The sequence below is a fragment of the Gopherus evgoodei genome, chromosome 8 (genome assembly GCF_007399415.2).
Source record: "Gopherus evgoodei ecotype Sinaloan lineage chromosome 8, rGopEvg1_v1.p, whole genome shotgun sequence".
Lineage (NCBI taxonomy): Eukaryota > Metazoa > Chordata > Testudines > Testudinidae > Gopherus > Gopherus evgoodei.
The window spans coordinates 31,201,852-31,226,450 of NC_044329.1; the positions used below are offsets into that span (position 1 = coordinate 31,201,852).

A 24,599-nucleotide genomic window follows, 5' to 3' on the forward strand; every position below is an offset into this window, starting at 1 on the left:
ATAGCTGCAGAAAAGAAAATTGAATTATCTATTTCAATACTTGGGATGTACTGTGAATACTATGGAAAAAAAGGTTCATTTAGCTCACCAGAGAGGTATTACCTGTTAGTATGAACTAAGGAATTGTCCTTACAAAGCTGATAGGCTTGTGTTTAAACCAGGGGTAGGCAACCTATGGCACGCATGCCAAAGCCGGCATGCGAGCTGATTTTCAGTGGCACTCACACTGCCCAGGTCCTGGCCATTGGTCCAGGAGGGCTCTGTGTTTAAATTTAATTTTAAATTAAGCTTCTTAAACATTTTAAAAACCTTATTTACTTTACATACAACAATAGTTTAGTTATATATTATAGACTTCTAGAAAGAAATCTTCTAAAAACGTTAAAATTATTACTGGAACACGAAACCTTAAATTAGAGTGAATAAATGAAGACTCGGCACACCACTTCTGAAAAGTTGCCGACCCCTGGTTTAAACACTAGTCAAATTGTTTTCTGTGAAGATGTCATTCTTGATAACCTAGAGAGAACTAATGAGATACAAGCCTAATAAGACATATCCTTAAATAAGAGGTTACTCTGTCTGCATCTCCATTCTAACAACTCTAAAAAGGCATCAGTATTTTCTGCTTCTTTCAGACAATTAGCCTATCTCTTTCCTAAATCATTTATGCTCAAGGAGTGTGCATACTTTGCATGTTCTGAGAACTGTCAATATTTTTATGATGATAAGATGTATCTGCAAGGTTTCCACATCTTTGAAAATATGGGAGTGAGACCAGGGGAGGCAGTTCATCACAGTCCAAAAGTCAGCCAAAGGTTTCACAGTTGTGATGAGCTGATGGAGGTACAATCCTTCAGGAATTGTTAGTCATCATGAATTCAAGAATAGCAAGAAGTGTGGTAACTGCAGATTCATACTTGACTCAGCATCTAAAGCTGATGCTAATTTTGGCAGTTGTGTTGTCCTTATTCAGTTAGAACTCCTCAGTCCATCTTCCTGGTGTTTGTACTGCTGGCTAAACTCCCATAAGTGGGAACATGCAGAGGCCACTTGAAGAAATGTTTACTTACCTGTAAGCAGAGATCTTCAAAATAAGCCTCTGCATATTTACAATATGCATTCACCTTTTGCATTTCTTGGGAGTTTTAGGCTAGGGATTGCTGAATTACTAGAAGGAACTGAACGGCATTGGAGTCTCCCCTTATACCTTCAATTTTCTGAGGATGGGAGTGGGGGGGATGAGCGGATCCAATGGACACTGCTTCCCAGAAGATTCTGGTGGCTTGCAGCGCAACCGCCTGCATCCCATAAGGTGTGAATGTGCAGAAGTTTATCTTGAACTCCAGTTATGGATAAGTAACCTTCATTCTTTGGTGTGTTATGTAAAATTAAGACAGTAGTAATAGTACCAGGAGACACTAGTGATCTGTCAGGTCATTAAATAGGTCATTAAAAAGAGCAGAAAAGTATCAAGTATACAAACAAAGATTTAAGTACTTACTGAAAAGAAACTCTTTAAAGCATAACTGTGCACGCTTGTACATAGGGAGCATTCATACAGATGACTGTTGTAGTGTTTGTAAATTCAATGGCATTATACACAGTACAGTTTGAGCTTCAAGAGTGCAACTTTTTGTTGGGGAAAAATAAGCTGAAAACAGATTTATGTAGATCTAATTGCTAGGGCTTCGCAAAATTTTCCTGTTGAAACCTGAATCAAGATAAAATGAAGGCCATGCTGTCCAAAGTTTGCAAATACTTTGGCAAATCTGAGCAAAGTTCCAGGAAGCCTGTGCAGCTTTATGTTTTTGGTAGAGAATTACCATGTTTTGAAGCCTAAACTCAAAGCCAAACTAAAGAAATGTGAGCCCATTGAGGAAGCCAGGTCTTGGGAGCTGAAATAACAGTTGCATACAGAGGTATTAATGCAGCTATCATATAAACAGTATCATCCATTAGGCTCAGCACCAGCGTCTTGTGTCTTAATCATTCATCCAGCCAACTTTCCTCTGAATCCATGCTGTTGGAGTACACTTTCTGGCTGCGTAGTTTAGTTGAAACCCTTGTGCAGGCATCTCTTTCATTCTTTCTTTCTCTCTCTCTTTCTCTCTCTTTTTAAGTGCATTTGGCATTGTACATTCTTCTACCAAATTGTTCCTAGCATTTTACCAAATACAATATGAGAGTCTTGGTCCTGACTTCTACAATCAGATCAATTTTTGCTGCTTTGCCTGTATTACTGAAGTGATGCTAGAGAATAGGAAAAGTTTTTGCTCTGTGTTAAGATATTCTTTGTCCTTGAAAGGTCAATAACTCCAGACTCCGATGTTTGAGATTTAAAAATTATCTCTGCAACTTGGCCATTTTTAGTGCTTAGCTTTCTTCAAGGAATTCAGAAACTGTTGTGTAAAATGAATCACTAACTATGAGGTTTAATTGCAAGGGTGTATGGATGCTCTGTTCAATGAATTCAGTTAGGTTAGGATCTTCAGCACTACCCGTTCTTTAAAGCATAACTTTCTGGAGTGATGAGATTGTGCCAACCAATCACCGTGACACATTTTTGCAGCAACCTCACCACTTGATGCTCCATTTTTAGAGATGTTGTGTCTGCAAAATTTGAAGTCACAGAAAAAGTACCTTGATCATGATCACAGATCTCTGCCCCCTTTCTCCAAAGGCTGATCCTGTCTTTCTCTCTTCAGTAACTTGACTTTAACTGTTGGGAAGCAGATTCTGATGCATGTCAGTGATTTTACTGGCCCTTTTTCATTCACTGAGTGCAGACTTCAGACACTCAATAGCTTAGATAAATCTAAAGTGTATGAAATGGATCATCACAGTAACTGGAAGACTTAACTAAATGCAGAATTGTTATTCCTTTTCTTTTGTTTTTTTTCTTTCTTGTGTCTGTTTTCAATACTTTCTTGGGTAACATACAGTAAATAGAATAATTACTGAAACATATGAGCAGATTGTCCTAATAACTATCCTCTTCCTAAGGGGTCATGCTTTCAGAAAGGCAGATCCGATTTTGTTAAATGCCTTTAAAGCCCACAACTGAATTGTGGACATAAATCTGAGGAGTTGATGGAACCTGACTGTTTGTGGAAAAAATTGTGATGTCATGTTCTTAGGCACAAATTGCATCCATAAAAGGCAGACTGAATTTGGCTCCAAATATACCTCTTTGGGAAGTAACACCTTAACTTTGAGTAGACTTATTGACAAATGTATTGGCATTCTGGGTTCAGCAGAGAGCAATTGGCCTGAAATGTTATACTTTTCCATTAACTAAAGATACTTTTGGTTTTCTCTTCAGTCTTAATTACTGCTTGATAACACATAGCAGAAATAGCTCTTAGTTTCTAATTATAATTCCATTTTCTGTAGTTTGACTTTCATTGAGTGCACTTTTCCTATCTGTTTGTGATTTGATCATCCCTCTATATTCCAGGGCGTGGAGGGTCTACTCATTTGTTACCTTTCAGTTTTCAGAGGTTCAGCACCTGTACAACTAAATATTTCCTATTTTGGGATTTGTCTGGCTTTCCCTTTTAAAATTCCCCAGCCTTTTTTCCATGCATGAGGTATTTCCTTGCCTGCTTTCTTTAGATTTCCCTACTGTACCTTCATCACTTCATTTTTCATTACCTTGTCTTGATGAAACTGAAGAATCTTTTTTGACACATTTCTGAAGACCTGTTGAAGCTTAACTATCAACTTATGTTTAAGGATTTGTCTCCATTTACCAGATACTGAATCTGTCCATATTCTTGCATTTGCATGTTTTAGAAGAAATAATTCTTTTTGTCAGATTTTCCTCTCTTTTGTGCAGGTAGTGTTGATTTGTTTAACTGCATGGACTGAAATGAAGTAGTTAAGACAGTTTCAATTCTGATAGTTGACTGCCAAATGTTAACAGATCTTATTGGGAGAATAGAGGCTTGTTCTACACTGGGGATTTTCCCCAGTTCAAGCTGTCAGTGGAACCTGTGAGTTGCATTGATTAAGCATTGCATTGATAACCCCTTGAAACTAGTGAATATACACAATGATAAATTCTGGCTTCTCTTGTCCAGATTCCAAGAGTGCAACTCAGTCAGTTGCTGGCTGCAGACAACTGAATGGAAGTAATCTCAAGTTTAATTGGGGTTTTATGACTCCATAATTTAGTTTAATTTTGCTCGTTCTTAGTGAAATATGTGGAAATATTCTCTTGTTGCAACACCTTCTTTATCCAGAAACTTTGGATGTGGCCTTAAACACAGTGGTCCAAATTATGTAGAACTCTGCAGTTTTGTGCATTTATGTTGCAGTTAACAGAATGGCCTGACTTTTTCCTCTGGCAGCAAAAGTAGTGCAGGCAGGAACTTGATGTCACTCCAGTCATCACCTCCAACATCAAGACAAGAGGAGGATCTCTGTTATAAGAATGACTTGGTGTGTCAGAACTCCAATCAGACGGAGTGTCTTGTGCTGGTGCCAAAATGCATCTGGAAAACAGATGCTTTTATTTTTGTTCATTGCAATCTTCAGAAAATTGAAATATTCAGTGGCATCTGCTTATAAACTGAAATTTATTTTTGATGTTTTATAAAAACCCTCAATTTTATTGTAAGGAACAATACAATACAAACCTCAATTATGAACACAAGTTAATGTAATGTAGGTCAAGTGATATAAATTGTACACATGAAAATACAATGTTGTCCCTCTAGTAAGGAATACAGTTTTGTAAGCGCACTGCCATATGGGGCCAGTCTTGGAGTACTTAGTAACAGGAGACACCGGTCCAAGTATTTGTGATTGAGGGATTATTTTCTGACAGTCATCTACTCCAGTGAGGACACTTTGCAAACCTACATTAGCCAAAAATCTCCAGTGGGTGCAATCTGGTATATACATTCACCTATAAGTATCCAAACAGAAAGGAATAATTAGAGCAGTTGCCTGTTATTGATGGGCCTCTGACCATTGCCTATGGCTGATGGTGCGGTTTGGAGAACTTTAACTAGGTGGTGCTCCCCTAATAACTTCACAAATAAAAAGTTTTCAGTTACATTTGGCATTTCTGAGCATATGGTTAATGACCACCATCTTGCTGAAAAGAAACCAACTATCAGACTACAGAGTAAGCTGTGATCTTACATGCAGAAATTGTATGGCAGTTTTCACCCTAGTGTTAGGTTTGTTTGAGATAATAAGTATATCTATATCTATATCTATATATATAGATATAATGGATATATAAGTAACACTTTCCTACTCTCATTTTTCAGTTCATGTCCCTAGTTCAGGTGTCTGTGACAGTCACTTCATAGTTCAGTGAAGATTACATAAAGAACTCCTCCACGTAAAACAAACAGAAACTTCAGTTTTTTCTATGGGGCCCAAAATAGCTGGCTGCCCTGGATCTCTCCACACAGTGCAGTACTCAGCGGTAGCCGTATTAGTCTGTATCAGCAAAAAAACCCAAGGAGTCTTTGTGGCATCTTAATAACTAACAAATTTATTTGGGCATAAGCTTTCATTGGATAGAACCCACTTCATCAGATGTATGAAGTAAAAGATACAGGAGCAGGTATAAATACATGAAAGGATGGGGGTTGCTTTACGAAGTGTTAGGTCAGTCTAACGAAATAAAACAATTAACAACAGGATACCAGGGGAGGAAAAATAACTTTTGAAGTGGTAAGAGAGTGGCCCATTACAGACAGTTATCAAGAAGGTGTGAGTAACAGTAGGGAGATATTAGTATTAAGGAAATTAAGTTTAGGTTTTGTAATGATCCAGCCACTCCCAGTCTTTATTCAAGCCTAATCTGATGGTATCTATTTTGCAAATTAATTCCAGTTCTGCAACTTCACATTGGAGTCTGTTTTTGAAGGTTTTTTTGTTGAAGAATTGCCACTTTGAGGTCTGTTATTGAGTGATCAGAGAAACTGAAGTGTTCTCCTACTGGTTTTTGAATGTTATGATTCCTGATGTCAGATTTGTGTCCATTCACTCTTTTGCGTAGGGACTGTCCGGTTTGGCCAATGTACATGGCAGAAGGGCATTGTTGGCACATGATGGCATATATCACATTGGTAAATGTGCAGGTCAATGAGCCTTGGGTGGTGTGGCTGATGTGGTTAGGTCCTATGATGGTGTCCCTTGAATAGATATGTGGATAGAGTTGGCACCGGGGTTTGTAGCAGGGTTTGGTTCCTAGGTTGGTGTTTTTGTTGTGCAGTGTGTAGTTGCTGGTGAGTATTTGCTTTAAGTTGGGAGGCTGTCTGTAAGCAAGGACCAGCTTGTCTCCCAAGGTCTGTGAGAGTGAGGCATCGTCCTTCAGGATAGGTTGTAGATGCTTGATGATGCGCTGGAGAGGTTTTAGTTGGGGGCTATAGGTGATTGTTAGTTGTGTTCTGTTACTTTCTTTGTTGGGCTTGTCTTGTAGGAGATGACTTCTTGGTACCCTTCTGGCTCTGTCAATCTGTTTCTTCACTTCACCAGGTGGGTATTGCATTTTAAGAATGCTTGATAGAGATTCTGTAGGTGTTTGTCTCTGTCTGAGGGATCAGAGCAAATGCAGATCTATCTTAGAGCTTGGCTGCAGACAATGGATCGTGTGATGTGGTCTGGATGAAAGCTGGAGGCATGTAGGTAAGTATAGCTGTCAGTAGGTTTCCAGTATAGGGTGGTGTTTATGTGACCATCGCTTATTAGCACTGTACTGTCTAGGAAGTCTAGCAGTATAGAACTTTATATAGTCTCTACAGTCTGTCTTGTGCTACTTTCTAGCTGTCTACCTTGACTTCTTCCTTTGGTCCCAGCATCAGTTCTGGTGCAGGAAAATTCCACAGCCTCACTCTACTTAAAGGCATGGTATTTTATTCACCCTGTCATAAAATGACTTGAACCATTTTGCTTAACTGTTGAATAGTAACTGCAACAATTTGCATGTCTAGCACCTGAGAATCTTTAAATATTTCCCAAAAAAGTAAACTTTGCAAGAAGCCTGTGGAGTAGGTGAGGGACAGAAGTACATGGATCATTTCACCTATCACTGAATTACATCCCCTGGGAGGAAAGAAAGGAGCAGATGTGCTCTTTACATTAATTCGTTATAAAAACTGAAAACATTCACTGATAGCCATCTGAAACTGCAAAATGTTAGACTGCAATTGAGAAGTGTGAATCTAGCAACAATGCCAGGTTTAATATCCTTTAAAGAGAATGTCACAAGGTCTTTTATATAGCCATCAGTGCTCAGATCTGCATCAATTTTCCAGATGTGACAAACCCGTCTTTGGTCTGGTTGAGTGCATCATTTACTAGTACTACTTCAGCACCAAATAATCTTCTTAAAACTAACATTAGTGCAGGGATGGAAACTGGTTTCCGATCCTTTATGTTGATTTCTCAGTTGGTACAAATGTTTTTTTCCCATTGGGATTTCTTAGTAAAGAACAAAGATTAAAACACTAGTGTGTGAGTTTGTGTGTGTATGTGTATATATATATATATATATATATATATATATATATATATATATATATATATATATATATATATATATAATATATCTTGTAAATATAATACATATGTATTCCTCCTCATGAGCAACTTCCATTATCCTTAACCCTGTTATCTGAAGGAGTTTAATATCTCAGCTAATGTTGGACATGAGTGTTTTGAGAAAAGAGATGTTTGGATGATTAATCTGCAGTGTAAATATGCATTTAGTATTTGACAACTGTCAATATAGGGAACTATGTCAAATTATGATGTAATTACGATGTAATTACAATAGAGAATACTGAAAGGGCTGTGATAATGTTTACTTTGGATGGTAAATATTAAGATTTTAATCACACTTCCTGCATTTGCCTTTTTAATCAGTTGTGCTGTGAACCTTACTTCACCCACGTTTTTAAAGTGCCTTGAGAGAACTTAGCTGGCTTAGTGACCTCTCTGAATACAGAGCTATTAAAAAAGCTAGCTGATGGGCAGTTTATATAGGAGCATTTTAGATAATTTTACAGTGATTGGTTTCAGAGTAGCAGCCGTGTTAGTCTATATCTGCAAAAAGAACAGGAGTACTTGTGGCACCTTACAGACTAATATGCAAATTAGATACAATTAACTTAGGTTTAAACAGAGACTGGGAATGGTTGGGTCATTACACTAATTGAATCTATTTCCCTATGTTAAGTTCTCCTCACACCTTCTATGGGGCATCTCAATTATCACTTCAAAGGTTTTTTTTCTCCTGCTGACGATAGCTCATCTCAATTGATTGGACTCTTCCTGTTGGTATGCATACTTCCACCTTTTCATGTCCTCTGTATGTATAAATATCTCCTGTCTGTGTGTTCTATTCTATGCATCTGAAGAAGTGATCTGTAGCCCACAAAAGCTTACGCTGAAATAAATTTGTTAGTCTCTAAGGTGCCACAAGTACTCCTGTTCTTTTTACAGTGATTGAAATTTGAGACATAACCCTGGCTGCTCACTGCCAGGATGACAGCATTAGGGCAAATCATGGGGGTGATGAGTCAAAACTCCTGGGTTAAAGAGAGAACAATATAGAATAAAATATATTGAATGCACAAATAAAAATGGCCTGAACAGCCTGAAAAACAGCAACTCTTAAGTGTCTAGCTTAGCTTCTAGGTCATTCCTGTGATTTCATTGGATGTTGTTCGCTGAAGACAGCTGCATAGAGAGAAGCTTGTTTCCAGAAACAAATGGGTTAAACTATTCTGGTGCCAATAACTAAATACAAACTATTCTCTTGTTATCTAGCAAAATGTCACCCCTTGCTATACAACATGGCTAACACTTAGATGACCAAAAGTGGAAGTTGCTGCAGACTTTCCTAGCAAACAATTTTTTGCACCTAGATGTTCTTGTTGCTGCTCAGTCTCCATTGAAGTGGCTATGCTGCCCATGCTGTGGTTATTGCAAATATTTTTATTCCTTGAAGAATCCATTTCTGATACCAGTGTGAATTGTTGTAAGACTGAACTTATTGCCTTTAGATTTCCTGCAGCTAGCTGAGTAGAATTCTCCTTAGATCTTGAACTCTATACTTTAATTTAAAATGTTTTTTACTCATATGTAAAAGACTGCATTATGTTATTAAATACACCATACAGGGGCTGCTAAAACTGTTTGTGCTTTACTACCAATGCTTTTAATATAATACCTGTGAGCAGCATTATTATTTGCATGGATAGCAGAATGTTAACTGCGAAAATATAAGCTTCACAATTATGATCTGCTGATTATTTCACCTTCCTAAAGGATGCAATGCTTTAACTCATGAGGCACTTCAAGACTGCCAATAGCAACCTCAATTATGTTTTCGGGCTTGTTCATATACACACAGGTATGGTACTGTTGTCTGGATTTCCTGATTGACTCCACTGTGACTGAAGGAAAGTCATGTAGGCTAGCATTTTTAAAGAAATTTAATGGTTAAACACCTAAAACTCACTGGGAGTTGGGTGCCTAGCTTCTTTATATGTCTTTGACAATCCAGGCCTAACTATTCTCAATTTTTTTCAATGTATGGCATATAGATACTTTAATAACTACCTCACAAAGCCTCATAAATATGACTAGGATAATGGTCACATTCAGTACATTGGGGCTGAATGGGCAGTAGTCTAGTCCAGAAGAGTAAACCATTGTGAAGATGGGATTAGAGCTGAGTGAATAACAGATTCTTAAAAACAAAATAATAATGAAAATCCTTTTGGGCCAAACTGAATGATTTTTTTTTTTTAGATTTTTGGTGGATCAAAAAGGTAAAAAGGTAAAAAATGCATTTCTTGTCAAATGAAATGGTCTATTAGCCATTAAACTAAATGTTTCATTTAGATGTTGAACATTTTTTAACATTTTAAATTTTTTAAAAATAAAGGAAACTTCAAAAGATTCAAAATGCACTGGATAATAGAAACTGTTTTGAAAATATCAGAATGAAACATTTTGATTTTTTAAATTGTTTTTTGACTGAAAACGTCGTGACATTGACAAGAAATTGTGAAATGTTTTCGTGTCTGCATTTTTTTTTCCTGAAGAAAAGTTTTAGTATAAAATTTTCATCAAGCTCTAGATGAGATGTTGTCCTCTACTTGTTGGTCCACAGAGGAAGTGACCCAGAGCTATTGTCAACTATGCAAGAATACTTGTAGAAAAAGTAATAGAAGTCTCTGGTTTTGGATCAGAGTTCCAAATCCAATTTCCCTAGATATGAGAATTAATAGAACTGTCTGTTGTCACCAGAACGTGAATTTGTGAAAAGTGGAAGTACACTTCAGATGCACATTGTCTTATAACATTATTGAACAATTCTATTTAGATTTATTACACAGGGCTGGCCCCAGGCACCAGCCCAGCAAGCAGGTGCTTGAGGCGGCCAAGGGGAAGGGGCAGCAGGTTGGGCTCTTCGGCGATGGGTCCCTCGGTCCCTCTCAGAGGGAAGGACCTGCCGCGGAAATGCCGCCTAAGAAGAAAGCAGAGCGGTGGAGCTGCCACCGATTGCGGCTCTCCCCCTGCAGCTTGGGGTAGCAAAAAGCCTGGAGCCGGCCCTGTTATTACATCATAAACTGTTTTAAAATTTATTTGAAAATGGAAGATTTCTATGGAAATGAAAGTTAGAGGAAGTTTGGCTGTTGATTTAAATGGCATCAGCACTGGTGAAACATGATTTCTTCCACTGATGATGGGCAGCAGCTAAATCCTGATTATTTTCTTATCAGTATAAGGGAAAGTAAGCTATTCAGCACACAGCTGTTTTTTGGAAGGGGTAACGGCTAGTTTTTTTTATACTCATATTTCTTCCATGAAATTTAAATGATGAAATACCTCTCTAGAAATTTCATTTAAAAAAAGATACTGCTTTCACTGCTATCTGTTCATTTCATTTCCTGGTAATCTTATTTGTGTAAATTTGCTTGTTTTATCTTTTTGAGGCTGCATGTTGTTTAGGGTAGGGACTTAATACCTTAATCTGTTGTTTTTCACTTAATCTATTTGTGAAGAGAAAGTTTAGCTTTTATGCAAAATCCTTGCTGTTTGGCTTTTGACCAAATTTCACAAAAAAACCAGTTTTGGATAGAAATCAAATCTGGAGAATTTCAGTTCCACAGTTGAATTCTTTTGGATTTAAGTAATGAGTGACTGAAAACAGTCTTACGCAGCTTTACCCAGTGGTTGCTGTATTGTTCCAATACTACTAGTAGTTTGGTTTTTTAAGATAGTGGGTTGGTTACTATGAAGGTTGTGTATACTGGTTTTACAGTCTATAAAATCGGTGCTGATTGGAAATTTAACTGAAACTACATTACCTTCTAGACAGGTCTTTCAGTCATGTTTAACCCCCATGATTTAGATTTGGTTGGGACAAAACAGGTTCTAAAATGGCCTTGTAGGCCTGCATGGACATGTCCAAACTATGTTACATCCATGCTCTAAATCTGTGTTCTAGGATTATATCTATCTTGAGCTAGAACATGATATAGCTAATGCATTTTTGGCCCTGTGTCCCAATTTACTGGACAAAATGTCAGAACTAGGTTGAAAAACCTGCTTGAATATTTGTGGAGGCTCAAGGAGTTCAGTTGCCTTTTTGTAAATGAATTTATACATCATAATGGTCCCTGGGTTTGAGTGGAGCTGGAAACAGAAGCATCATTATGCATGGGAAAGGACATTTTGGGCAGAATTTTCATCCCATGCCAAAATTAGGATCTATTGATGATCAAAATGGATTCAAGAGGACAATCTGTAAGAAGTCTGAATAAATATAATTAACTTTGGGAAAATATCTGGGCATTTGGACAATTTAAAACTTAAATATTTGGTTATTACTACTAAACAGGCTGTGCTGAAGCCTTTGTAGAATGAAGCTGTTTGGTCAGAGAGAATCTTAACCAGGAAAAAACAACTTCAAAAGAAAAGCACACTACACTTTCACACACATTTTCTAGCAGGTTGTGGTCTTCAAAATGTGTAACGGTGGCTAATAAATAATGGTCTTGAATTCTGATTAGTTGGCACTGTTTGATTACATTTCTATTTGGTGATATAGGTGAGATACCAGACAAAAATCATGTATAGGTGTAGGCTACATATGATGTTAAATACCACTAACCTAATTGAGGACCAACATGGAGGATACATAGCACCTTGAAAAGATGAAGCTGCAGTGATTCACCAGTGCAGTATTAATGCTTGAAAATGCAGCCTCCAACATGCTACAATTTTCTCCCATCAAAGATAAATTGAAAGGAAAAATATATTGCAAAACTTCTTGTCATTTTAGTCACTTTTAAAGTAAAATTATAACTGTTTGTTCCCAAACCACTAGTCAGGTGAGACTTGTATATATATGTCTTGATCACCAGAAGTTTTATTCCCTATAGACTTTTACAAGAAAAAATTAGAAAACTTTATTATGTTGTATAAAGCTGAAAACTCTCCTCGGAACGATGGACATTGGGTACATACAAGTGAAATATCTGTATACCTATTATTGTGTCACCTTCTATGTATTTTAATTTTCAATTAACATTAGATTGGGAACAGTTATGAGTATGGCAGTTTCTGCTGCTAAAGCTATAACATGAATTTATCTTTGAACAGGTTATATGAAGGAAAAGAACAAACAGAATTTGAGGAATCTATGAGGAGACTCTTTGAATCCATCAACAACCTTATGAAAAGCCAGTATAAAACTACTATTTTGTTGCAGGTTGGTACTTCAGAAACAACATGTCTTGTTTATTGACATTGGAGTGGTGGTGATATGTTTAGGTTATTTATTCTTTACCCATTACATGTCTATTCCCTCTTAACTGGCAGAGCAAAGTTGGACAGTTTGTTTAATTACTTTGAAGCCCAAGATTGACAAATTTCGAGGAAGGCACATGGTTTGTATACCTTTAAAGAAGGTAGCTGGTTAAATAGCTAAAACCCAGATGCTGGGATTTTCCAACGATGGTATAGGAGGTAGGCCCCCAATTCCTCTTGAATTTCAATGGAAATAGAATACCTAACCCTTAGGAAAATGCAAGCCAGAGATCCTTAAAGTGGTGACTCAAGCATATTAATTAAATAATCTGTCTCAACTCATAGTTAGCCCAAACACTCTGATTTCCTTCCCCAGACCTGAAAAAGAGCTCTCTTAACTCAAAAGCTTGTACCATCCAACAACAGACATTGGTCGAATAAGATAATGTCTTACTTACATTGTGTGTCTCAATTAAAAAATAGACATTTTGGTATCTGAACTTTTACAATGAGTTATCTAGACAGCAGAAACAACTGACTATAGGTTGAAGACTTTGCACTCGTAAATGTCAGTGACTCTTTATCATCAACAGAGACTCACAGCTGTGAATAAACATAAGATACTTGCAAGAAAATCAGGAAGAGAGGGGTTTACTAAGATATATCCTACTCTGCATAAATTATAAATTAATATGCCCCTAGTAGCAACAAAAATCTGAAGTTTGAGTGTGGTCTTATGGGAGGATATAGTTTGTTTTCAGGCCGGATGGTAACATTAGCATTTTATGAACCCTTTAATGCCCCATTCTTCATACTGTTGAGTTTGATTTTTTTGTTTTGCTTAGTTCTCTGTTTTGGTATCTTTGATTTAAAATACAGTGGAAATGGAAGACTAAGCAGAGAAAATTTATGGCTGTATTTGATTCATTTCAATGATCCTTTTTAGAGTTACCTTTCCCCTGACGCTTTCCTTGGAATGATGCACAGAGCTGTAAAGGAACTAAAAACATAAATCTGTTTTCACCTGAATAACAACATGCTTCCAATAATGTTCACAATGTGTTTGAAAGGAATTCAGGATGTTCTGTACCCTATATGATGAATGTATAGATGATTTACCAGGAGCAGGCTAAGTATTTGGAACAAATTGCATCAGGAGAAGGATACTTTTTGGATTCTAAAAAAGTCTTTGCAACAAAGCAGTATCCAGAAGTATTCAGTGTAATCATACTTCAGCACTACATAATATGAGGGAGATTCCCAAACCTGAGCCATTCTTTTTGGGTGACCGATCTGAGGAACTGTCCCAAACTGACGTGTCTGGTTTTGGAACAAATTTATAAACTAAACAGTAATAAGTCTCCAGGATCTGATGGTATTCACTCAAGAGTTTGGAAGGAACTCAAATGTGAAATTGCAGGACTACTAACTGTCATCTGTAACCTACAATTTAAATCAGTTTCTATACCAAATGACTGCAGGATAGCAAATGTGACGCCAATTTTTAAAAAGGGCTCCAGAGGTGACCCTGGCAACTGCAGGCCGGTAAGCCTCATTTCAGTACCAGGCAAATTGGTTGAAACTATCGTAACAAACAAAATTGTCAGACACATAGAACATAATTTGTTGGGGAAGAGTCAACATGGTTTTTGTAAAGAGAAATCGTGCCTCACCAATCTACTAGAACTCTTTGACGGGGGTCAACAAACATGCAGACAAAGGAGATCCAGTGGATATAGTGTATTTAGATTTTCAAAAAGCCTTTGACAAGGTCCCTCACCAAAGGCTCTTAAGCAAAATAAGCTGTCATGGACAAGAGGGAAGGTTCTCTCATGGATTGGTAACTGGTTAAAAGATAGAAAACAAAGGGTAGCAATAAATGGTCATTTTCAGAATGGAGAGCGGTAAATGGTGGTGTCCCCCGGGGGTCTGTTCTGGGACCAGTCCTATTTAACATATTCATAAACGATCTGGAAAAAGGGGTAACAGTGATGTGGCAAAATTTGCAGATGATACAAAACTACTCAAGATAGTTAAGTCCCAGGCAGACCGCAAAGAGCTACAAAAAGATCTCACAAAACTGGGTGACTGGGCAACAAAATAACAGATGAAATTCAATGTTGATAAATGCAAAGTAATGCACCTTGGAAAACATAATCCTAACTATACATATACAATTATGGGGTCTAAATTAACTGTTAACACTCAAGAAAGAGATCTTGGAGTCGTTGTGGATAGTTCTCTGAAATCATCCACTTAATGTGCAGCAGCAGTCAAAAAAGCAAACAAAATGTTGGGAATCATCAAGAAAGGGATAGATAATAAGACGGAAAATATCTCATTGCTTCTGTATAAATCCATGGTATGCTCACATCTTGAATACTCCCTGCGGATGTGGTCGCCCCATCTCAAAAAAGATATATTGGAATTGGAAAAGGTTCAGAAAAGGGCAACAAAAATGATTAGGGGTATAGAATGGCTTCTGTATGAGGAGAGATTAATAAGACTGGGACTTTTCAGCTTGGAAAAGAGGTGACTAAAGGGGGATATGATAGAGGTCTATAAAATCATGAGTGATATAGAGAAAGTAAATAAGGAAGTGTTATTTACTCCTCATAATCCAAGAACAAGAGGTCACCAAATGAAATTCATAAATTCATAGATTAATAGACTCTAGAACTGGAAGGGACCTCGAGAGGTCGTGGAGTCCAGTCCCCTGCCCTCATGGCAGGACCAAATACTGTCTAGACCATCCCTGATAGACATTTATCTAACCTACTCTTAAGTATCTCCGGAGATGGAGATTCCGCAACCTCCCTAGGCAATTTATTCCAGTGTTTAACTATCCTGACAGTTAGGAACTTTTTCCTAATGTCCAACCTAAATCTCCCTTGCTGCAGTTTAAGCCCATTGCTTCTTGTTCTATCATTAGAGGCTAAGGTGAACAAGTTTTCTCCCTCCTCCTGATGACACGCTTTTAGATACCTGAAAACTGCTATCATGTCCTCTCTCAGTCTTCTCTTTTCCAAACTAAACAAACCCAATTCTTTCAGCCTTCCTTCGTAGGTCATGTTCTCAAGACCTTTAATCATTCTTGTTGCTCTTCTCTGGACCCTCTCCAATTTCTCCACATCTGTCTTGAAATGCGGTGCCCAGAACTGGACTCAATACTCCAGTTGAGGCCTAACCAGTGCAGAGTAGAGTGCAAGAATGACTTCTTGTGTCTTGCTCATAACACACCTGTTAATGCATCCCAGAATCACGTTTGTTTTTTTTGCAACAGCATCACACTGTTGACTCATATTTAGCTTGGGGTCCACTATAACCCCTAGATCCCTTTCTGCCATATTCCTTCCTAGACAATCTCTTCCCATTCTGTATGTGTGAAACTGATTGTTCCTTCCTAAGTGGAGCACTTTGCATTTGTCTTTATTAAACTTCATCCGGTTTATCTCAGACCATTTCTCCAATTTGTCCAGATCATTTTGAATTATGACCCTGACCTCCAAAGCAGTTGCAATCCCTCCCAGTTTGGTATCATCTGCAAACTTAATAAGCGTACTTTCTATGCGAACATCTAAGTCGTTGATAAAGATATTGAACAGAGTCGGTCCCAAAACAGACCCCTGCGGAACCCCACTTATTATACCTTTCCAGCAGGATTGGGAACCATTAATAACTACTCTCTGAGTATGGTTATCCAGCCAGTTATGCACCCACCTTTTAGTAGCCCCATCTAAATTATATTTGCCTACTTTATCGATAAGAATATCATGCGAGACCATATCAAATGCCTTACTAAAGTCTAGGTATACCACATCCACCACTTCTCCCTTATCCACAAGACTCGTTATCCTATCAAAGAAAGCTATCATATTGGTTTGACACGATTTGTTCTTCACAAATCCATGCTGGCTATTCCCTATCACCTTACCACCTTCCAAGTGTTTGCAGATGATTTCCTTAATTACTTGCTCCATTATCTTCCCTGGCACAGAAATTAAACTAACTGGTCTGTAGTTTCCTGGGTTGTTTTTATTTCTTTTTTTATAGATGGGCACTATATTTGCTCTTTTCCAGTCTTCTGGAATCTCTTCCGTCTCCTATGATTTTCCAAAGATAATAGCTAGAGGCTCAGATACCTCCTCTATTAGCTCCTTGAGTATTCTAGGATGCATTTCATCAAGCCCTGGTGACTTGCAGGCATCTAACTTTTCTAAGTGATTTTTAACTTGTTCTTTTTTTATTTTATCTTCTAAACTTACCTCCTTCTCATAAGCATTCACTATATTAGGCATTCCTTCAGATTTCTCAGTGAAGACCGAAACAAAGAAGTCATTAAACATCTCTGCCATTTCCAAGTTTCCTGTTACTGTTTCTCCCTCCTCACTGAGCAGAGGGAGAATTAATAGGTAGCAGGTTTAAAACAAACACCAGAAAGTATTTTTTCACACAATGCACTGTCAACCTCTGGAACTCCTTGCCAGAGGGTGTTGTGAAGGCCAATACTATAACGGGGTTCAAAAGGGAGCTAGATGGATTAATGGAAGATAGGTCCATCAATGGCTATTAGACAAGATGGGCAGGAATGGCGTCCCTATCCTGTTTGCCAGAAGCTGGGATTGGGTGACAGGGCATGGGTCACTTGATGATAACCTGTCTGTTCATTCCCTTTGGGACACCTGCCATTGGCCACTGTCAGAGGACAGGATACTGGGCTTGATGGATCTTTAGTCTGACCCAGTATGGCCTTTCTTATGTTCTTATAATATCTTGTGTTGCATAGCATTTAATTTCTGTGTATTCAAGCTTGTTAGATTGAGATCTCTGGAGTAAAGTAGTTAAATACTTTTGAGGCATTCATATTGCACAGGGGCTGTGTCATGTAAGTACTTAAACCCATTGGTTAATCAGTGAAAATGATCAAAATATATATGCAGGATTTCCCATACAAAGAATGGAAGGAACTCTTCAACAAAAGGTGTTCTCCTGTAGGATTCTTAATCCTGGCTCTTTTACTTTGAGATGTTAAAAATCACATCTTTTAAATCTTTGATACCTTCTAACACCATGTAGGCCATTTCAATGAAGTTTCTAATAGAGATATGAACAAAATTTTACAGACTTGATGCCTGACAATGTTTGGGGATATTTTTAGTTCTGCTTGAGTGCAAACAATTTGGCTAAAAATGTTCTTTGTTTTCACAAGAATGAAAAACAGGCTTCATGATCAGGCTGAAAAACTCAAGTGAATTTCACTAGCCATGGGAAACTTGTCTAGTTAGCAATTTGTGTCATTCTTCGCGATAAGAAGAATATCTTTTTTTCCATGTGGAAAATGGATTAGCGATGGGAATAAGGGACCGCTATCCCACATTTGATTGATGTTAGGTTATGTGGGTTGGGATTGGAAGTTGAGATAGAATTTGGTTCTGCAGCCAACTGAGTTACTCATAAAAAAAAATAAATTAGCCACACTGCAACAGTCATTTAAGAGATGTACATAGTAACAGTAATATTGCCATACATATTTATGGATACATTATTCATGTTTAGGATGATGATTTCCATATACTGTGCTGGAATTTTAAAATTGCACCTGTCTGGCAGAAGAGTTGCTGTCATGCAGGGTGAATACCATTGAATGTGTTTTAGAAATTATAAAAGAATATTTAAAAGTTCCTTTACCTCAGGGCATGAGGAATTTTAAGGCTGTACAGGTGTGTATGTACTGGAATAAGTAGGTAAACTGATGGAATGGCTATCTGTACTCTGTGTTTTTATGCTTTTGTTATAACCATTTTAAACATGAATTTTGTCTTTTCTAATGAGTTATATCAAATATGAAAAAGGTATTGTTTTGTGGTAACAAAACAATTTCCACATATAAACCTGCCTTTTGTTATGTTTAATTACTCTCTTCAACTACTATGAATATGTGAACTGACTCAAAATTAGATCAGCTGACCTCTTGAATGGTAAAACTAGAATATATAATAAAGGGTGTGGGAATACTACTTTAAATCTCGGTGATCAAGGGTGTTAACTTTTGCTTAGATTTTCCCTGCTTGTGAGGGAGGTGGAAGTGTCAGATTTAGCACTGGAAAAGCCAGTGCCCAGGAGAAATTCTTTCTAAAAAGCTATCTTGAGAATGAGGTGAAAAAGAATCATTGGCCTTAAGATCACTCTGGTGGTTGGATCAGCTCCAAGGGGGACACTGTTCAAAAATCCTTCTAGCTCCTGACTTGAAAACACTTCCTGTGAAGCAGCAAAAAAGAATCTAGTTTTCCCATCATTAAAACCAACTGCTCACAGTGGGGCCATGCCTACCAAGGGAGAGTAACAAATAGGTGACAGAGTAGAAGATAATGGAACAAGACTTCCAAGCACATGCTGCAGTGTTAGCCAAAGCCCTGGAAACAACCATCCCAAGGGATGGCCATTTTCCACCAGGGGATCTAGTGTCCACAAAAGATAGGCAATACTGCTCAGAAATTATGCTAAGCTGATTACTGCAAGACTCCACATTAGCTATATGCTTGGCAAGAGCTTCTATGGCCTGATGCACAAAACTCAAGGGCTGTTTTCTCAAAATTGGGTGGTTGCAAGTGCTTCTAAATCTCTGTAGACTTGTCAGTCATGGCAGTCATCACAATGGAAACCATGTGTTTCTCGAGCTGTATAAAGGAGACTTATAGGTCCACTCATGAAAGCTTTAACACCTTTCTGTGGCCAGGGTCTGTTTGGAGTGATTGTAAAATGGTTGCCCAAAATGCAGAGATGATCAAGTACTCACTTCCAATAATGACAAAATGCATCAGGAAGAACTGCAAGTCGAACAACAAGTCAGCTTTATTTATTTACCTATAGCCACAACAGATTTACCCATAGAGAGGTGGGAAGGTGAAGGTTCTGGAACAGGCTTTGGGAGAACAATGATGGAACCTTGAGCAAGCCAGTTTTAGGACACAAGTATTCTGCTAAACTCCCCTGAACACAAAAGGACCACTGTGGGATAGAGGTATATCTTATTACATACCCACATAGGAAAATCCACAAAAGCCCACTGGTTCATGAAATAAGGATTATGCCATCAAACCAGAGGGGGAGTGAGGTAACCTAAAATATGGCTTAAAATCTTTTAAATAATTATCAATGGATATAAACAGTTGTAGAACACCAATTTCTGATATCCAGAGTAATTGGGGGGGAGGGTGTTTTAGATCTCAGAGCATGCAACAGGTTTGTCAGTCATCAAAGGCTCAAGATGCACACTGAAATCAATCCTATCCAGCATGCACCATCCAAATCATTCCTTGGGTCTTTCCCAGTTTGTTGAGATATACTTTTCTTAGAAATGTCAAGGATCCACTGATCTGTTGTAACATTGCCCAGAGAAGAAATCAGGGACTTAAGTGAGCTGGAATTCCTTATGCATCTTTACATACAACACATATGCACACTGTATATACAGTTCTTAACTTGGTCTGGATTTTAATACTTCTAAGAAAAGATGGTATTCTATGTGATCCTTTCTGTGCCATGTAAAAGTAGAATGGCCAGTTCCCACAAGCTCTCCACAGCACATATGGCAATGGCCTCTACTTCATAGTGTCATCTGTAGATGTTAAATCTACTGTAGTGTGTAGGGTATCCATCGCCTCACAAAAAATATTTACAAACTGGTAAACAGAATGGTCCTGGTTTAAAGAAAGATACTTGTGATGTATAAAAAGATCCAACTTTTAAACGTCTGTTTCCTTGGTCTGATGTATATGACCTACTGCATGAGCAATGAAGAGGGCAAAATTATTATTATTATTGTTACAGTTGTGTTAAATACTCTTTTAATAGCTGAAGGCTGAGAACTATCAGATTCTTATTACTCACCTGAGCTTTTCATGCAAATTCAAATCAAGGTTGTCTAATTTTTCCTTGAAGCAAGTTCTAGGCTTCCTCTGAAGACTTGAAGATACAAGATTTTCCTCTCAACCCCAAGAGCATCCAATAGGATATTGGATTATGGCCATCACTTCAATATCCTGGTTTCTTTGCTGACGTAAAACCTTTCCTACATTATGAAAGCAAGCATGTGGGCTGGACTTGACCCATCTTTGGAATCTGGGAAATCACTACATCAGATACTCAGCAACTTTAAATACAGTGTTCTGGAATGAGGCAGACTCAGAGATGACTAAGATGGTGTGTAGTGAAGGTACAGCTGCGGGACAATTTTTAGGGAGTCTCACATTTCTGTAGTGCTCTTCTAGATGAATCATTTAGAAACTGTGCTAAATTGGTGCTTGTTGCACTTGTCAAAGTTATAGCTTTCCAAAGCAAACTGAAACTCAGTATCTGTGATCAAGACCCAGATAATGTTACAGTATTGACTTCTCTGTGCCACTTTATCAATTTCCCCTGAATATCCTTCACCTGTCAGTTTCATTGTCTCCATTGTTCCATGCCCTCCATCTAGAAGCTTGTGCATAAAATCCGGACTCTTGGAGGTGGATTTCTTTTTTCAGATATACAGTAATGGTCCTAACTCAGTGCTAGGAGTGCTCTTGTTTGTGTTTGGGAATGCAGAGCTGTCAAATTCCCTTTCTATTTGGTTGCCAGGGTGAAAAATGACCTTCAGGAGGTGGATGTCTGCGTTTCTGACAAGTAGTAAATATTGAATGATTTACCCAGGTTTCTTGGAGCTGGTTTATTGGTATCTATTTTATACTGTGTGCATGTTTCCCTCCATTATTTACCCCCGCCCAACCAACCTCTAATTAAAATTAAGGACTCTGTTCCTTTCCCAAAAGCTATGGATTACTCCCTTAACCAGCAGATCCCAAGTGATCTGCACAGGTCTCAAGGGACATCCAAGTGGATGCCTCTTTGTTTTTTTTCCTGATGCTGAGCCCTGCCTGTGGCAGCTGGCTCTTAGATATCATGATTCTTCCAGCATTTGGGAGCAGGTGCAGCACTGGAAAATGTCACTTTCTGCAGGCTGCCCACCAGTGGAGCTGCTGTCCCTAGTGGGAGGAGAGGAGTACACACACAATGAGGTTGCTTTCTTCACTTATGTCAGGATGTGGAGTGGAGTGTTGGAGCCTAACAATTTAAAAGTGTCTGGAGGCAGCTTGATTATTTGTTTAGGTGCAAATAAGGCTGGAAAATTGCCAACAATGATGCCAGATTTGTGACATACAATAGATGATGGCATGGTAATTTTGTTAAACTTGCGTTGACAACAAATAAAGTCAGCCTAATAAACAGGGCCCTGGTGACTCTTTAAAATGGTCTTTTAATCTTCTGGGTACTTAGGTTTCATGAATATGTATAAAGAATTGTTGGATGAAGCTTGTTAGGGAATAAAGATTGTAAGATAAACGTACCGGTAAGCTGGAGGAGTATAACATAAATTTCTGTAATATTGTGAGGTTTTTCTAGCCTGCTGAAAAATTAACCTCTTAGTTCTAAAGGGGCCAAATACTTCTTTCCTACCCAGCAGATGTCAATGACTTGAATGAGGACTTGAGGGTTCAGCTGTGTGTGTGTGTGTGTGTACACCACATCATTTTGAAGCCACATTACTGCAACAGAAACATGGAGGTGCCAGAGATACAAACAAGTACTCACTTCTGCACACTGTCTGGTTTTCTGTTAATGACAGCTACATCCTCCCCACTCGCAAATTGTGTAGCTGCTGAAAGGAAGAACATGGAAGCAGGTCTTCTGGAGAGTCACAAGAGGCCAATATCTGTAGCAAGGCAAAGCTGCACACCCTATGTAATGTATAGAAATTGGTTAGAATCATTTTAAATAGTTTCAAAGAGTCCTGTGGCACTTTATAGACTAACAGGACTCTTTGCTGCTTTTACAGATCCAGACTAACACGGCTACCCCTCTGATATTTAAATAGTTTGTGAGCCTTCTAGTGGCCTGTCTCCTGTGTTTCAGGAACCCCCGCAATACCTGCCATAGTAGCAGTGGAGATATATAGGTAGATGTTGTGCATTGTATAGACTTACTTGGATCCATGTGTTACCATGAGGTTCCTTCATATTGTTGTGAAAAGAGCAAAAAGGACAACAGCTTGCTGGGTTGAAACCCTGTCTGGGGCTTGTTTTTCGGTTACATTTGCTCATGGCTATTTTTGTGTTGATAGATTTGACCTGCTGATGGCTGCCAATGCATTTCTGCTGTATCATGCTGTTAATTTAGATGGCATATATGGCTCAAAGAGTCAAAGGTGTTAACATAACCCAGTGACTTACTAACACTAAAGAGTTTTAAACAAGGTTTGGGGTTTGGTATACAGAGACCTCAACCTATTTAATACCAAGCCAAATACCCATCCGACAAAGTGAGTATTCACCCACGAAAGCTCATGCTCCAATATGTCTGTTAGTCTATAAGGTGCCACAGGATTCTTTGCTGCTATTAAAAAACTTGTGGACCTTGAATTAAAGATACAAAACAGAAGGGCAGAAATCATTTGAAATGTAAAGTATGTAGCCTTTTATTCTATGTAAAGAGAATTTAGTAATGTTTTACACCACAGTGGGTTCGGCTCTGGTGGTTACAGTTTGAAGCTCAACAGGGTGAAAGTCACCTCTGCCACTTGCTTCAAATTTAGACCAAGGATAGTGACCACATATACATTTACAAGTACAATTTTAATTAAAGGTTATGATTACCCCAGCATATAGAAATCCTATGAAGACCTATGCACAAGTTACAAATATAGTCCATACTCACATGTTTAATGATATTTGTAAGGTCTGATGGATGCCTTGCCAATTGATTATCAGTAGTGGGATGGTTCCTGCTGGGGTTTTTCCAGAGAGAACTCATTTTACCCAGTCTGGGAGCCCTCTTTTATCCTGTGATTCTGACTCCACCTAACACTCTATGCAGGTGCATGAAGGTGTCCACTCTCTTTTTTCCTTATTTGTATTGTGTGCCTCAATAATATGGGGATACCTTATTTTTCATAGGTAGTTTGTAGTTCCTTTTATTTTCTTTAGCATTTGCACACATAGTGTGCCTTGCAGTTAAGGCACATGTTAGAAAAAATGTGCCTCTAAGGCATTTTGTGATCCCAAATTAATTTTTTGTAGCTAATTTGGCCATGGCGTGTTGCAGGATTAGGATAAAGGAGACCCAGGAGACTGTGAACCTGGAAGCCGTGATGGTGAAACTCACTCTAATAGCCAATTTATCTCCCAAAGTCTCTTTCTTTTAGGGTCCTTTAAAGAAGTGATGGACTGTTCCACTCCCATTGTTTTGTCCACCAATTACGCCTGATATCTGACACACCAATTTTAGATGACTGATTTCTGGTTCCACACTTCTTGTTTATCAACTCAAAGACTATGTTAAGATTATGCTTATGTCACCATACCTTTTGGTTTGGACCATTTCAGTCTTTGTCACATATTTGCACCTTTTCCTATCAACATTTGTTTTTGTAGGTTACTGTGACATTTTTTGAACCTAAACTCCGTTTTTACAGTGGAGCTCCCAATTAGGGTAAATTTGTAAACCCAATGATCACAACAGTTATCCCACCACTTTATAGCCCTGTTAGGAAGTGTGTGTTCCCCTCACAACCCCATTTTGAGGTTGCTAGCATTGCTAGTGTCACTATCAGGTAGAGTATTCATGTGAGGACTTAAAATGTAGTTGATCCCTGCTTGGCAGACAAGGCTTCTTTTACCTTGCCAAATCTTGTGTGCACGGTTGAGAGCTACAATTTGGTACAGCCATGAGTGGAAGATTTATCTTTAGGTGGACTGTGGTGTCTTAGC

General features: G+C 38.2%; 1 protein-coding gene across 1 annotated transcript in view; it reads left to right on the forward strand.

Annotated features, from left to right (window-relative positions):
* DOCK2 (dedicator of cytokinesis 2) overlaps positions 1-24,599 on the forward strand; it is a 525,760-nt gene that overhangs the window by 116,940 nt on the left and 384,221 nt on the right. The window contains exon 23 of the mRNA XM_030573060.1: positions 12,649-12,757. Coding sequence (XP_030428920.1) covers positions 12,649-12,757 — 109 coding nt within the window. The remainder of the gene's footprint in view (positions 1-12,648; positions 12,758-24,599) is intronic.